The sequence below is a fragment of the Gadus morhua genome, chromosome 14 (assembly GCF_902167405.1).
Source record: "Gadus morhua chromosome 14, gadMor3.0, whole genome shotgun sequence".
NCBI lineage: Eukaryota > Metazoa > Chordata > Actinopteri > Gadiformes > Gadidae > Gadus > Gadus morhua.
Genome location: NC_044061.1, coordinates 2438553 through 2454023, shown reverse-complemented (window position 1 = coordinate 2454023; position 15471 = coordinate 2438553). Strand labels below are relative to the sequence as shown.

Below are 15471 nucleotides of genomic sequence, written 5' to 3'. Positions count from 1 at the left end.
TAGCTTTATTAATTCTGTTTGTTTTTTTCCGTGGTCGAAGGTTCCGCTACCCCGAGAGACCGATCATCTTCTACGCGGTGTGTTATGTCATGGTGTCGCTCGTCTTCTTCCTGGGCTTCCTATTGGAGGACCGGGTGGCGTGCAACGCCGCCAGCCCCGCCCACTTCCGTGCCGCCACCATCACGCAGGGATCCCACAACAAGGTGAGACTGCGTTGCCATGGCGTCGCCGCGGGCTGCGTGGTTGCATCTCCCCGAGGGGCCCTTAGATTAGACCTCGTATCTCTGCAGGTTAATCAATTGCGGTTAAGGAAACCTCTTCAAGCAAACATGAATTATAGTGATATTCCAACTGTTATCGGTTATGTATTGTATTACACACACAGCTAAACATACGGTGAAACACACACACACACACACACACACACACACACACACACACACACACACACACACACACACACACACACACACACACACACACACACACACACACAGTGCAAAATACACCTACAACGAAACACACAGACACAAACATACACTCTCCAGTTCCCCGATGAGTACCTTTGATTGATGTCTGACACTATGAAACTATTAGGTGAGTGATAGTCCCCCCCCCCCCCCCCCCCCCCCCCCAGATCTGCACGCTGTTCTTCATGGTGCTCTACTTCTATATAATATAACATTACTAACAGACTGTACCAGGTGTAGTGACCGTGCCCCCCCCCCCCCTCCAGATCTGCACGCTGTTCTTCATGGTGCTCTACTTCTTCACCATGGCGGGCAACGTGTGGTGGGTCATCCTGACCGTCACCTGGTTCCTGGCCGCCGTGCCCAAGTGGGGCAGCGAGGCCATCGAGAAGAAGGCGCTGCTGTTCCACGCCTGCGCCTGGGGCCTCCCGGGGGCGCTCACCGTCACCCTGCTGGCCCTCAACAAGATCGAGGGCGACGGCGTCAGCGGCGTGTGCTTCGTGGGGCTCTACGACGTGGACGCCCTGCGCTGGTTTGTGCTGGCGCCGCTCTGCCTCAACGTGGCGGTGAGTGGGGGGGGGGGGGGGGGGGGGGGGGGAGAGCGTGAGGAGGGAGAGAGAGGGGGGGGAGGGAGAGGGGAAGGAAGGAGGAGGGAGGGAGGGAGGGAGGGAGGAGGGAGAGGGTGAGGAGGGAGAGAGTGGGGGGAGGGAGGGAGAGAGAGGGGGGGAGAAGGAGGGAGGGGATGAGGAGGGAGAGAGAGGGGGGGGAGGGAGGAAGGAGGGAGAGAGAGAGTGGGGAGGATGGAGGGAGGGGGGGGTGAAGGTGATGCACATAGAGGGATGGAGGAGGAGGAGGGAAGCAGAGATAACTGAAGGGTGCCCAACACCCCGGTCACCACCGGCCCGCCCCCGTCCCTCCCTGACGTCCCCTCCCCCCCTCCCCCCCCCCCCCCCCCCCCCCCCCCCTCCCCCAGGTGGGCGTGTCCCTGCTGCTGGTGGGCATCGTGGCACTGAACCGCGTGCGCATGGAGATCCCCCTGGAGAAGGAGAACCAGACCAAGCTGGTGAAGTTCATGATCCGCATCGGGGTGTTCTCGGTGCTGTACCTGGTGCCGCTGCTCACCGTCATCGGCTGCCACCTGTACGAGCACGCCTACCGCCGCGCCTGGGAGACCACCTGGGTGCGCCGCCGCTGCCGCAGCTACCACATCCCCTGCCCCTACAAGGTGAGCCCCCCGCTGCCGGATCAGGGGGTCCCCCCACTGCCGGATCAGGGGGTCCCGAGTCCCACAGCCTGGGCCCCACAGCCTGGCCGTGGGCCTGCTGTGATTGGGTCTGCTGTGATTGGCTCTGTTGTGATTGGCTCTGCTGGGATTGGCTCTGCTGGGATTGGCTCTGCTGTGATTGGGTCTGCTGTGATTGGGCCTGCTGTGATTGGGTCTGCTTCCATTGGGTCTGCTGTGATTGGCTCTGTTTGGGGAGGTCACCTTACTCTGCAATCGATTGGGTCGATTGAATCCCGTTGGACGTAGTTCAAAAGAAACGCCGTTAGCGATTGTTAGCGCTATTTCGATTGAACTCTTATCGTCAAGCAATACATTTTAAATGAACGTACACAATCCATTGTGTGCATTAATGAAACGGCCCATCATGAAACGGCACTTCACTGTAACTGGAGGTGGGCTGGAGAGATTCAGGCTGGCTTGGTGAGGATACCTTTCTGTTAGTGGTTCCAGGTAGACTGTTAGAGTCGGTTTAGAGTCGGGAATTCCCTTCAGGAAGTCAGGAAGGCCCCTCCCGGACTATAGCAGATCTCTTTGATCCTGTTCACAGCCGGCTGAATCTTAGAACACCAACTCACCGGGGAACTCGTCCAAACCTCTCCAAACCAACTCCAGGGATTCTTTGATGTGGAGAGCGAGTGGGACTGTGACACGTGTTTGAGAAAGCGAGGAAAAGACCAGGTTCAAATCCAGAAATATGTTTGTGTTACTGATCTTGCAGTTCCATGTCATACGTTCCTCTGCATAAACTTGTTTTTTGCTTCAGACTTCAGTCGTTTACGATCACGTGTCTGCGTCAAACATCAAGCAGCCTGCCGTCTCCCCGTGGAATATGAACTTAGTTCTTCACTCTGAAGCTAACTCACATCATCTTCATCCTCCCTCTGAAGCTAACTCCCATCCTCTTCATCCTCCCTGCTGCGCGTCACAGGAGAGATCACAGGAGTCGGCACACACAAACAAATGACATCACGTCTCGGCACATGCCCAACTAGCTATTAAACATTACTTCCTTCAGACGTAACCTATATTCCTGTTGTGGGTGTGAAGTCTCTGCCCTCTCTCGTCTCCTCATGACTGCTCAACAATCCCCAACTGTTACTCTCTCGTCTGCAGAGCGTGCCCAGTCACGCTCTGAGCCTCTTCTTCTGTTGCTCTTTGTAGCGGTTAGGGGGGGGGGGGGGGGGGTTAGAACAGACAGGCGCCAGATTAATTAATATCCACGTTGTACTGCACAATGGGAGCAACAATGTTTGAACACTCACAAAACAAACACATTCGGCGAAGAACACACACACACACACACACACACACACACACACACACACACACACACACACACACACACACACACACACACACACACAGGTGTGTTCCCTTCCTCAGCAGTGGATGACGACATGGATACCTTTGATCTACGTGTGTAACATCATGGATGACAGAAGTCTGTTATTATGTGTGCTGACATCACAGGAGGCAGTCAGGGGTCGGTAGGGGTGTGTTATTCAGGTTTGTCGGGAACAGACCTTGTGTTGTAATTGTGTCTGTGTGTGTCCACCTTTGTCTTAAATGAAAGTCATTCACTGCTGAGGAAGGGAACGCACCTGTGTGTGTGTGTGTGTGTGTGTGTGTGTGTGTGTGTGTGTGTGTGTGTGTGTGTGTGTGTGTGTGTGTGTGTGTGTGTGTGTGTGTGTGTGTGTGTGTGTGTGTGTGTGTGTGGACCCCCTCACTCATGTCATTATCACTTTGATATTTGAACGTCCCTCTCAAGGTGGTCATAAATGTGCAATGGTTATCAGACAATTTATTGACAAATGTATTGCTTAAATGATCTGTTTCTGTTAAAGGCTGTTTAAAGGATGTATTTTTGTAGATAAAATGACTCCGGTTTTGAAGCCATGCAATCAACCTGGCTGTCTGCTGCGGTGAGCTAAGCCGCCACTAGAGGGAGTCCTACATCAACTCATCCTTCACCCCCCCACACTACACAGATCTCAAACAGTCGTTGTTCCACAGTATGTCCAGTAAATAACATCAGGACTGCAGGCCACCTTGTGGTCTACCTGGTGCAGAGAAACATTTGGCCCATGGTCAGATGTTCTGTCTCTCTCACCCTATTGGTCAGAGGAACAGATCCAGCTCTAGCTCCATCACGGTCAGGTGTGGCGGCATGTGGCTCAGGAGGTAGAGCGGGTCGGCTGGTAACCCGAAGGTTGCCGGTTCGATCCCCGGCTCCTCCCAGCTGAGTGTCGAGGTGTCCCTGAGCGAGGCGCCAGCTGACGAGCTGGCTACCACCTCGCGTGGACGACACCGCCGTCGGTGTCTGTATGTGTGCATGAATGCGTGAATGTGAGGCGATATTGTAAAGCGCTTTGAGCGGCCGCTAGTGAGACCAGCGCTGTATGAGTTCACCGTATGAACCGTGAGTGTGTGTTCCTCCAGGTGGAGGACAGCCACGAGCCAGCGCTGGTGCTCTTCCTCATCAAGTACCTGATGATGTTGGTGGTGGGCGTGCCCTCCGTCTTCTGGGTGGGCAGCAAGAAGACCTGCTTCGAGTGGGCCAGCTTCCTGCACGGCAACAAACGCAAAGAGTGAGTTACCCGTCGTTATGATGGCAGCATGTTGCCTCCAGGAAGTATATTACTTAAAGGAACTAAGTGGAAGATTTAATTTTGTTGATTGCTTTAAATTTCCATTATATGCATAGTTTATAATTTAACTTAAACAATAAGGACTTCCTTGAGTCTCTTAGTTGTGTAGAACAGCTTGTTGGCTGGTTTCTATTATATTTAAACCAGGCTGGTTTTGCAGAGAACAAGAGAGTAAGTTAAATCCAACGGAGGAAATGTATTTCTGTGCATTACATCCACGTGCACCACTCCTATTGTGTGTTGAAACGAGCTCACTTTATTTATGGTTGCTGCAAACATTAGTTGATCACTCCAATGGCCTTCACCTACTGAGCTCTCATGAGCTCCAGAAGACTGCAGCTCACTTCCGGCCAAAGTGATGAGTAGGAATTACACAGAGTACCTTAAGGACCACTAAGAGTCCACGTCCTGGAGTCCTCCACTCTACAGTGAGGGTGAAGCACTAGGCCCTGTATCACAGTAGATATGCATAGCCTATAGCAAGAATACACATGAATGCCATTTGGTAGATGCTTTGACCTAAGAGGCTCACAATACTGGGTACCTAACACAGAATGACAGCCCACTCACTCCTCCACTCCTCCCTCCTCCATCGCTGAAGTGTTTCTGTCCTCTCGCGTCCACAGCAGCGGGGTGAACGAGTCTCGCCAGGTCCTCCAGGAGCAGCCCGATCTGGCCCAGTCCCTGCTGAGGGACCCCAACACCCCCATCATCAGGAAGTCCAGGGGGACCTCCACCCAGGTACACACACGGACACACACACGGTCACACACACACACACGGACACACACACGGACACACACACACACATGGACAGACACACACACACACACAGACAGACACTCACACACACGGACAGACACACACACGCACGGACAGACACACACACGGACAGACACACGGACCGACACACACTCACGGACACACACACACACGGACAAACACGTACACGGACAGACACACACACACGGATAGACACACACACACGGACAGACAAACACACACGGACAAACACGTACACACGGACAAACACGTACACGGACAGACACACACACACGGATAGACACACACACGGACAGACACACACACGGACAGACACACACGGACAGACACACACGGACAGACACACACGGACAGACACACACGGACCGACACACACACGGACCGACACACGGACACGGACACACATGAGACAGACAGACAGACAGACAGACAGACAGACAGACAGACAGACAGACAGACAGACAGACAGACAGACAGACAGACAGACAGACAGACAGACAGACAGACAGACAGACAGACAGACAGACAGACAGACAGACAGACACACACACATGAGACAGACACACACACACACACACACACACACACACACACACCCGACCTGCCTACTCCTCATCTCTTATTGTGGAGGTCCTGACCTGTCCCCCCCCCCCCACAGGGCACGTCCACCCACGCCTCGTCCACCCAGCTGGCGGTGCTGGACGACCCCGACGAGCCCATCAGGCCCCACCCCTCGCTGCCCGCCTCCAGCCGCAGCAAGCCCAGCAGCCTCCACAGCAAAGTCAGTTACCACGGCAGCCTCAACCGTTCCCGTGACAACAGGTAGGACAGGACCGTTTCTTATTTTCTCCTCAAAGGGGTGATGCTACACCACCGGTGTGAGTGTGAGGTGCCACGACACGCCGTTTGAAAAAAATCTGCCTTTTCCTGTGGCCTGTATGATGGATAGATCAGTCCACCAGCCAATATCAGTGACGTCTACAGCACCCGTCTGGGCGAAACTGGACTGAAGATAGTCCTAGAATCATCACACCCCGCTAATTCCCTTTACACCCCTCTAACATCAGGTCAAAGGTTAAGAAGCATCAGGTCCAGATCCCCCCGGTTCTCAACTAGCCCCTATCCTCAGGCTAACCCTAACCCTAACCCCTAACCCCTAACCCCTAACCCTAACCCTAACCCTAACCCCTAACCCTAACCCCTAACCCTAACCCTAACCCTAACCCTAACCCTAACCCCTAACCCCTAACCCTAACCCTAACCCTAACCCCCTAACCCTAACCCCTAACCCCTAACCCTAAATGCCCACCAACACTCCTTATCGCCTCTGCTAACAAAGCTATGTCCTCCTCAGAGCATTTAAATGCATTAGCATTGTCTTGGCAACCTTTATTTATTGTAGTTTCACACTGGCAACGCCGCACGTGTCGTTTTAACGTGATGTCTTTTGTGTACGTCCAGTCAGACCTGTTGTCTCCCTGGTTCTGGGTGGGGCTGTACTGTCCAGTGTGAGCCAAATCACCAAAATCAATCCCAGACGATTTGCGTCGTTCGGGCAACAATAAAGACTCGACTTGAGCCCACCCAGTGGACTGGGGCAGACGTTGCCGATCTATCCGTCGTACATCCAGGTGGACACGCCCACTAGTGATGTCACTAGGGCACAGGGAAGGGCAGACTTTAAAGGTCTCGTAGCGGCTGACCACACCCCCACCTGGTGGCGTGACGTCACCCCTTCGGCTCTCTGTCTGCGTGAAGGAAACGTTCTGCTGTGACATCACTTCCTTCCCCTCTCAGGCACGACGCCGTGGCGGGCTACAGCGGCTCCGAGGTGCGCAGTTACCACGGCAGCATGCCCCGCCTCGACCACCCGCTGTCCACTCACAGCAGCCTCCACCGGCTCGACGGCCAATCGGCGCGCGGCAGCCAGCGGGACGCGGCCGAGGCCCCGCCCCCGCTCGTCACGCACGGCGCCGCGGCGACCGCCGGCCCGCCGGCCAACGACGACAACGGGACCAGCGCCTGAGGAGGAGACAGGACGTGACGGAGGACGTTACAGGGAGTTGACCTCACCTGTTCATTCTGTTCCTGCAACAGCATTCATGAGACGTGCGTACAGCGCCCCCCTGTGGCGGAGTGAGGTACTGCCAGTGTGACGGACCCCCCAGTGATGAGGCTCCACTCTGATCGGTGGAGTCATGTTGGATGCTTTGAATCTGGATGGTGCTGCCCCCCCCCCCCCCCCCCCCTCCTCCATGATCGGCCGTCCCTGTCGGCTAATGGGGGGAGACTTCATCAGGCTGCCTGGAAGGTCCTCAATCTCAGATGGTGTTCAGGAGAAGGCTGTGGGCTTGAGACCCGTGCGGGACTCGAAGATCAGACTGACGAGGAGAAGAGGAGAAAGACGGGACGTGTTTGTATTTAAATTATTTCTTACTGTTACGTAGGCTTTTATGATGACGATGGAGCGTTTCTTTGGGGACACGTGGAGGTTAAGTGGAGACTAAACGTTTTTGGTCATGCGGTTTTTTGTGGCCTCGAAAGAAGACGATTCAGTCTCAAGTCTCAGCCTGTTCGGTCCTGGGAGGAGATGTGTTTAAACAAACACGGAAACACTTTTACCGTGGTGTGTACTAGAAACAAAGTGTCATGTGAACTTGTGGATTTCTCAGCTGTGGGCTGAAGTATTTTTATACTGTGAAGATTTTTAATTGGTGTGTGTGTGTGTGTGTGTGTGTGTGTGTGTGTGTGTGTGTGTGTGTGTGTGTGTGTGTGTGTGTGTGTGTGTGTGTGTGTGTGTGTGTGTGTGTGTGTGTGTGTGTGTGTGTGTGTGTGTGTAAGCGTGTCTATGTGTGTGTCTAAGCGTGTCTATGTGTGTGTCTAAGCGTGTCTATGTGTGTGTGTGTGTGCAAGCGTGTCTATGTGTGTATGTGTGTTTGAAAGCGTTTGTTTGTGTGTGAGACTCGAGGACATGTAAGTGAATGTTGTAATACAACTTTTTCAAGGTCACTGCGGTTGCTGCCCCCCCCCCCCTCCCCGGTGGATGTACAGAAATGTGAGAAACTTTCTCAAAAATGATTTTGCCCACTGGATTTTTTGTAGAGAATATTTTATTAAATTGCATTAACATTAACCAGTGAAAATTCCAGAAAATGGACAGGGTCAACTTTAATATATTGTAATATATGTAGTTTCAGACGGGGGTTCATGCAGACAGAACTCATCTGTTATCTGGGTGAATCTCAGTCAGTTCTCGGGTGTTTTTAATCATATTGGTGCTAATTCCGCTGTTCCAGATGGATATGGGTTCAATGCTACAGGGTGCTGCAGGGCTAACCCAATATCATCCCACTGCAGACACAAATGGGCGTTCTCGTGTGGTGGGAGTTCCTGTTTACGCAGACTGGAACGCCCCCTTCTTATTCTTCGTCGCCTTTCTCGCTGAACTGTATTCAAATGTCAAAGTGTACTACTCCGAAACCATGTAAATAGTGTTGTAAATAAACGTCCAAAGCTTTTCAAATCTTATTTGGCAAATAACTTCACATGGTGTGTCTTTTTACAATTTATTCGTTACCAGCATTCATAGTGTTGATCAGCAGTGAAATAGTCTGCTATAAGACGTTGACGTCGCTTAGCAACCGAAGACGCTGGGGTTGACAAGTTACCGGACTGCTACCCATGCAAGTGAACGGAGCGTTCCACGGCATTGAGAAGACCAGTGTAATAAGGGCCTATAAAATGTCTGTTTATGGCATAGATTTCTCCTCAGATTAGGCCAATAAAGGCCTATTAGGCAATGATAACAAAAAAAACACAAACGCTCGATCAAAGGCCCCCTCTCCCTCGGGTCAATCAAAACCCTCATTGTTTAACATGAATTGGCTAAACAAATGACCACTGTACCATATTTAAACACAATTCAAATTGTGCAAAGAATTATTTCCATTCGTCATTCTCAGTGGCGGCTGGCGATCAAACATGTTGGTGGGGCACAGTAACAGACAGGGCGTCTGAGGTCCCCCCCCCCCCCCCCCCTCCATATTTTTTTTTGATTTAATAGATTTTATTTCCTGCATTCTGGTGCATTTTTGGGATGGCCACTACCTATTTGCCTACTTTTCATTCAGATTCATGGCCTACATCCTGACTTGCAGGGCCTGGACAAGCTTACACTGCATATACAGACCTACTTCATGGCCATTCCACCACCCATTGCTATTTGACCCATTGTTGTTATTCTGATATCGAGACAAATCATGATCACTGTCCTATAGCGTCCATTTTTTGTGAGTCTCAATGTCTACTTCAAATGCAGTTAGAAATATGGGACAGTTGCTTCATTTTGTTTATATGCTACAGGCCGAAAGACTAAATTAATATGTAACTTACTTGCTCCTTTTAAGTATAACATTGCTTGGGGAGTCAAATTCCTCCACTGAAAAGGGTGGAAAGTGCTTACAACTCTCTGCTAGGTAGCGATCTATGACAGTGTTGTTGTTTATTGGTCGTCATGAAAAAGACAAAAGGGGTAGCACTGTCGATATTTATCAAATAAAACATAGGGGGTAACACTGTTGTTTTTCACACACTGTCGTTTTAATCAAATGAAACATGAGGGGTAACACTGTCTTTTTAATCAAATGAAACATAAGGGGTAACACTGTCGTTTTTTATTGGTCGTCATGAAAAAAACATAAGGGGTTACACTGTCGGTTTTATCAAATGAAACATGAGGGGTGACACTGTCATTTTTCTTTGGTCGTCATGAAAAAAAACAAGGGGTAACACTGTCGTTTTTTATTGGTCGTCATGAAAAAAAACATGAGGGAAATAATAGAAAAACACACATACATTTTAATGTCATGTATATCCTCTTTATTGATGAATGATCTTTGTGAGAGTACATCGCCTCAGTGGTGCAGTGGAGTGTACTCTGCCTCACCCACTGGAGACCGCGGCTCAATTTCTGTGGAAAACACAATATCTTTAATATGAAACGTATTGCTATCATGTCTATTGTCATATATAACCACAGACATATTTAAATTATAAATCTTAGTGGGAAGTGGAGAGAGCTATGAGCTAACCCCCTCGAGACCGGGGTTCAAGTCCGGTTGATGTCCTCTGTTGGAAGACTCTTATCTCTATTTCATGCGAATTATAAAGACAAGTATAAACATTGTGTTGAGTTTATTCGGTGTCTTGATGGTGCATTGATAAGTTTGGAGGTTAATACTCCAAACAGCTCAGGTTCGGATCCCTGCAAAAACGTTGACAGGGGTACAACTGTCGTTATTTATTGGTCGTCATGAAAAAAACCATAAGGGGTAACATTGTTGTTTTTATCGGTCGTCATGAAAAAAAACATAAGGGGTATCACTGTCGTTTTTATCGATCGTCTTGAAAAAAAACATAAGGGAAATAATAGAAATACACACATACATTTTAATATCCTCTTTATTGATGATTGGTCGTCATGAAAAAAACCATAAGGGGTAACGCTGTTGTTTTTTATTGGTCGTCATGAAAAAAAACACAAGGGGTAACACTGTTGTTTTTATCGGTCGTCATGAAAAAAAACATAAGGGGTATCACTGTCGTTTTTTATCGGTCGTCTTGAAAAAAAACATAAGGGGTAACACTGTCGTTTTTTATTGGTCGTCATGAAAAAAAACTTGAGGGGTAACGCTGTTGTTTTTTATTGGTCGTCTTGAAAAAAAACATAAGGGGTAACACTCTTGTTTTTTATCGGTCGTCATGAAAAAAAACATAAGGGGTAACACTGTCGTTTTTTATCGGTCGTCATGAAAAAAAAAACATAAGGGGTAACGCTGTTGTTTTTATTGGTCGTCATGAAAAAAACCATAAGGGGTAACACTGTTGTTTTTATCGGTCGTCATGAAAAAAAACATAAGGGGTAACGCTGTTGTTTTTATTGGTCGTCATGAAAAAAACCATAAGGGGTAACACTGTTGTTTTTATCGGTCGTCATGAAAAAAAACATTAGGGGTAACACTGTTGTTTTTTATTGGTCGTCATGAAAAAAAACATAAGAGGTATCACTGTCGTTTTTATCGGTCGTCATGAAAAAAAACATAAGGGGTAACACTGTTGTTTTTTATTGGTCGTCATGAAAAAAAACATAAGGGGTATCACTGTTGTTTTTTATCGGTCGTCATGAAAAAGAACATAAGGGGTAACACTGTCGTTTTTTATCGGTCATCATGAAAAAAAACATAAGGGGTAACGCTGTTGTTTTTATTGGTCGTCATGAAAAAAACCATAAGGGGTAACACTGTTGTTTTTATCGGTCGTCATGAAAAAAAACATAAGGGGTAACGTGGTTGTTTTTATTGGTCGTCATGAAAAAAACCATAAGGGGTAACACTGTTGTTTTTATCGGTCGTCATGAAAAAAAACATTAGGGGTAACACTGTTGTTTTTTATTGGTCGTCATGAAAAAAAACATAAGGGGTATCACTGTCGTTTTTTATCGGTCGTCTTGAAAAAAAACATAAGGGGTAACACTGTCGTTTTTTATCGGTCGTCATGAAAAAAACCATAAGGGGTAACGCTGTTGTTTTGAAAACATAAGGGGTAACGCTGTTGTTTTGAAAACATAAGGGGTAACGCTGTTGTTTTTCATTGGTCGTCATGAAAAAAAACACAAGGGGTAACACTGTTGTTTTTATCGGTCGTCATGAAAAAAAACATAAGGGGTAACACTGTCGTATTTTATTGGTCGTCATGAAAAAAAACATAAGGGAAATAATAGAAATACACGCATACATTTTAATGTCATGTATATCCTCTTCATTGATGATTTATCATTGTGAATTTACATCGCCTCAGTGGTGCAGTGGTGTGCACTCTGCCTAACCCACTGACGACCGCGGCTCAATTTCTGTGGAAAAAACAATATCTTTAATTTGAAACGTAATGCTATCATGTCTATTGTCATATATAACCACAGACATATTAAAATTCGAAATCTCAGTGGGAAGTGGAGAGAGCTGTGAGCTAACCCGCTGGAGACCGGGGTTCAAGTCCGGTTGATGTCCTGTTGGAAGACTCTTATCTCTATTTCATGCGAATTATAAAGTTTAGTATGTTGGTGTATTTTAGTGTCTCTCTTTTGTTCACATTTCTAGTCTAGGAACAGGCAAGGGCCTCTCATACTGATACAAGGTGTTCTGCCATTGTTATGTCCAACAAGGTTGAACCGACCTGGTCCTCCGGGACATAGCCAGGGCCAGATACCTTATCAATGCTGAGAGTGCGTCTGTTCTCTTGTTATTCATGTATCCCCTTTTTGTATAATACTCGCCCCAACCCTTTGGTTCGACGAGAAGAGGGTTCGACAGCCAAGGAACAAGTCATCGACCACCGGGTCCACTATAGATTATTCAACCTAAGTCTGTATCTCGCTGTATTCCTGGAAAATAAACCATCTATTCAACCCTCTAATCCAACCTGTCAAGCTGCTTTGATTTCGACTTCAAGAATTACTACTACGACTGAAAATACACAACGCAGAGTCTGTCCAAACAGTTTAGAAATAAGCTGAAATCGAACATTTGGTGCCGTGACACCGTCTCGAAGAGAGAGGAGTGAGAAGACGATTGCCCTGTGACCGAGAAGAGCGCGCGCCCTGCCTGGGAAGACGTCTGATCAACGCCTGCCCTGCTGAGGGACCCGCATCCACAACGCGGCTGAACCAGCGCATCTCCATGCACCACGTGGGAATCAACGGTGACTGAATCTCATTCCACACTCTCGACCAAGAGAAAAGAACAAGAAATTAATCTTAAAATAATCTACACACACATAACTGTTATTATTATTTGTTTTACTATTAGGCTGCACTACATTTGCTGAGTAATGAAGTTGTGTCATTAAGAGCTTGACGAAGTGAGAACCTGTATTAGTGATTAAGAGCTCAATAATCACTGAATATACGCCATATGAATGTTGAATAAGGCCTTTGGTCTGGGCTAGAGTCCTAGAAGCTGGGTAAGAGTCCTAGAATATTGTAATAGCATGTCATCCAAGTGATTTGTTCATCTTTGCTAGTTTGTCAATGTTGATACGTGTCCTGAATATAACTTAAGACGTTTGGTTTGCTCAGGGGTTTTGTGCTATGTTGTTTTGTACCCCGCCGAGGAATCAGATATTGTTTTTGATCCCCGCCGAGGAATCACATATATTGTTTTTTTAACCGAAGAAGGAAGAAGTGTGCCATCATCTGTTGTTGGCATACCGAGCTCCGTGGGAGGCGTCTATTTGTTTTTTTCGAAGCAGCGATTGGTCGCTAGTTTTAGTTACTTTACAGATAGAAAAAGATAGAATAAATGCCGAAAGGTAAAGGCAGGAAGAAGGCAGAGGAGGAGGAAAAAGATAGCAATCAAAGTCCCAATGCATCCGAACGAAAAGAACAAGATTCTTTTGAAGTGGAGGTTAGAGAGATTGATATTTATTCAATTAGCGAGACTCTGTCTAGATTCTTCAACGACAGACATGATTTGCAAGGAACCGAAGATAAACTTTGCATAACATATGAGATAACGATGGACCCCCAAACTAAACGCTGGCCAAAGGAATCGATCTGGATGGTTTTCAAAGACTGGGTCAAGAAGACTAGACGAAGTGAACCAGTTGGGTTGTTACTATTGTCTCAGTGTAAGCGCTACTTTATCAAGCATGTCAGCAACAAAAAGAGAGATGAATTGGAAAAGACATCTGCTCACTATGAAGATGCTCTGGAGAAAAAAGGAGAGCAAATCAAACTGCTTGCCGATGAAATTCGTTTGTTAAAGGATGAATTGACTCGGGAGAGAGAGCAGAGGAAGTTGACGGACCTACACACGACGCTAGTCAGAGAAGGACTGATAGCGGCCCGCCCCCTCGACTCAGGGCCCTCAAGGGGGGGTGACCAAGGCAACGGAGGAGGAACCTTGGGAGTCTATGGTCGCATGTACCCCACACTGCCATCGTGTGGCCCAGATGGGGAATACATCTTCCCGATGCAGCCATCGTCGCCATCTGGTGGTTTACAGGAGTCAAGACAGAGTGTTCTCTCAGACGTCAAAAGCTTTATAGGCGAGTATCCGGTCATCTGCAGTACCCCCCATGTGCCACGGAAGGGAAATCCATCTGCCCCACCTGACTATGCTAATTATGATGCAACCCAGATCCCACAACAATTTCCTCCACAACAATTTTCCCCACAGCAATTTCCCCCTGTTCAACACACTCTGTGTGTTTCACAACAATTTCCCCAATTCTCCCCTGTCCCTCCACATTCCTCCCTCCCACAACAATTTCTACATCCGAACCCCCCAATACAACAGCCCCCCGAGGTGAGGCCTGGAGCAGTGACTAAGAATGAATCACGCATTGGAGGATTTGATGACAACATACAACCACACTGCAGTGCAACGGGAGGCGCAGCCACACCACACATCAAGACCACATCCGGGGAAGAGGAGATTGATGGAGAAGACAGAGAGGGAGAGCGTCTTCGCAAGTCTGCCCACAAGAGGGCAGTGAGCTTTGCCTGTCTGAAGAAGGTTGATGAGAAAGACGAAATAGTTAACCTCAGGCCCTTGAAGAAGATAGAAAGCGCAGAGGGACGCACAATCCTCTATGAACCCTCCAGCCCGAAGGACATCGAAAGATGGAGTACGGAAATCGACCACCCAAGGAGAGCAGGCCTACAGCCATGGATGAAATTGAAACAACTGATGCTTCTGTACGAACTCCACCCCTACGATGGGCTTGCTATATTGTTCAAACACCTGAGCAGCACTCAGCGCACCCAGATTCGATACGAGGTGGAAGATGCCATGGGAGAAGACGGCATGAGACCAGAGAAGGGATGGGAGGCCATAAAGGCGTGGATCCAAAAACACTCCAGGGCACAGGTCAACTGGACAACAATCACTCGCTGTATGCAGAAGGAAGACGAGGGTCTGGACCAGTTCAACGAGCGCTTTTTCGAATGTTATTTGCTGCACTCAGGCCAAACTGAATATGATATGGACACCATCGACCAGTCACAGGACTTGCCTTTGAAGACCATGTATCTCCAGCAGGTACTGCCGGAGATACGAAGGGGAGTAAAGACAAGGTTTCCCGGCTGGGACAACCAAAGCAGCACAATGGCAGAGATCAAGGAATTCGGAGAAAAGGTGGATCGAGATGAAGAAGTCAGGATTCGATTCCTGGCTGACGAGAAGAAGGGAATGGCCAGGGAACGAGGAAGATTCCCCCAGTCCAACAG

General features: G+C 48.4%; 1 protein-coding gene across 2 annotated transcripts in view; it reads left to right on the top strand.

Annotated features, from left to right (window-relative positions):
- LOC115559049 (frizzled-3) overlaps positions 1-8013 on the top strand; it is a 33275-nt gene extending 25262 nt beyond the window's left edge. For both annotated transcript variants that reach the window (XM_030377676.1, XM_030377677.1), the window contains exons 5-11: positions 41-203; positions 737-1036; positions 1444-1695; positions 4195-4343; positions 5030-5144; positions 5845-6008; positions 6984-8013. In XM_030377676.1, coding sequence (XP_030233536.1) covers positions 41-203; positions 737-1036; positions 1444-1695; positions 4195-4343; positions 5030-5144; positions 5845-6008; positions 6984-7212 — 1372 coding nt within the window. In that variant the 3' untranslated portion in view covers positions 7213-8013. The remainder of the gene's footprint in view (positions 1-40; positions 204-736; positions 1037-1443; positions 1696-4194; positions 4344-5029; positions 5145-5844; positions 6009-6983) is intronic.
- The last annotated feature ends 7458 nt before the right edge of the window (positions 8014-15471 follow it).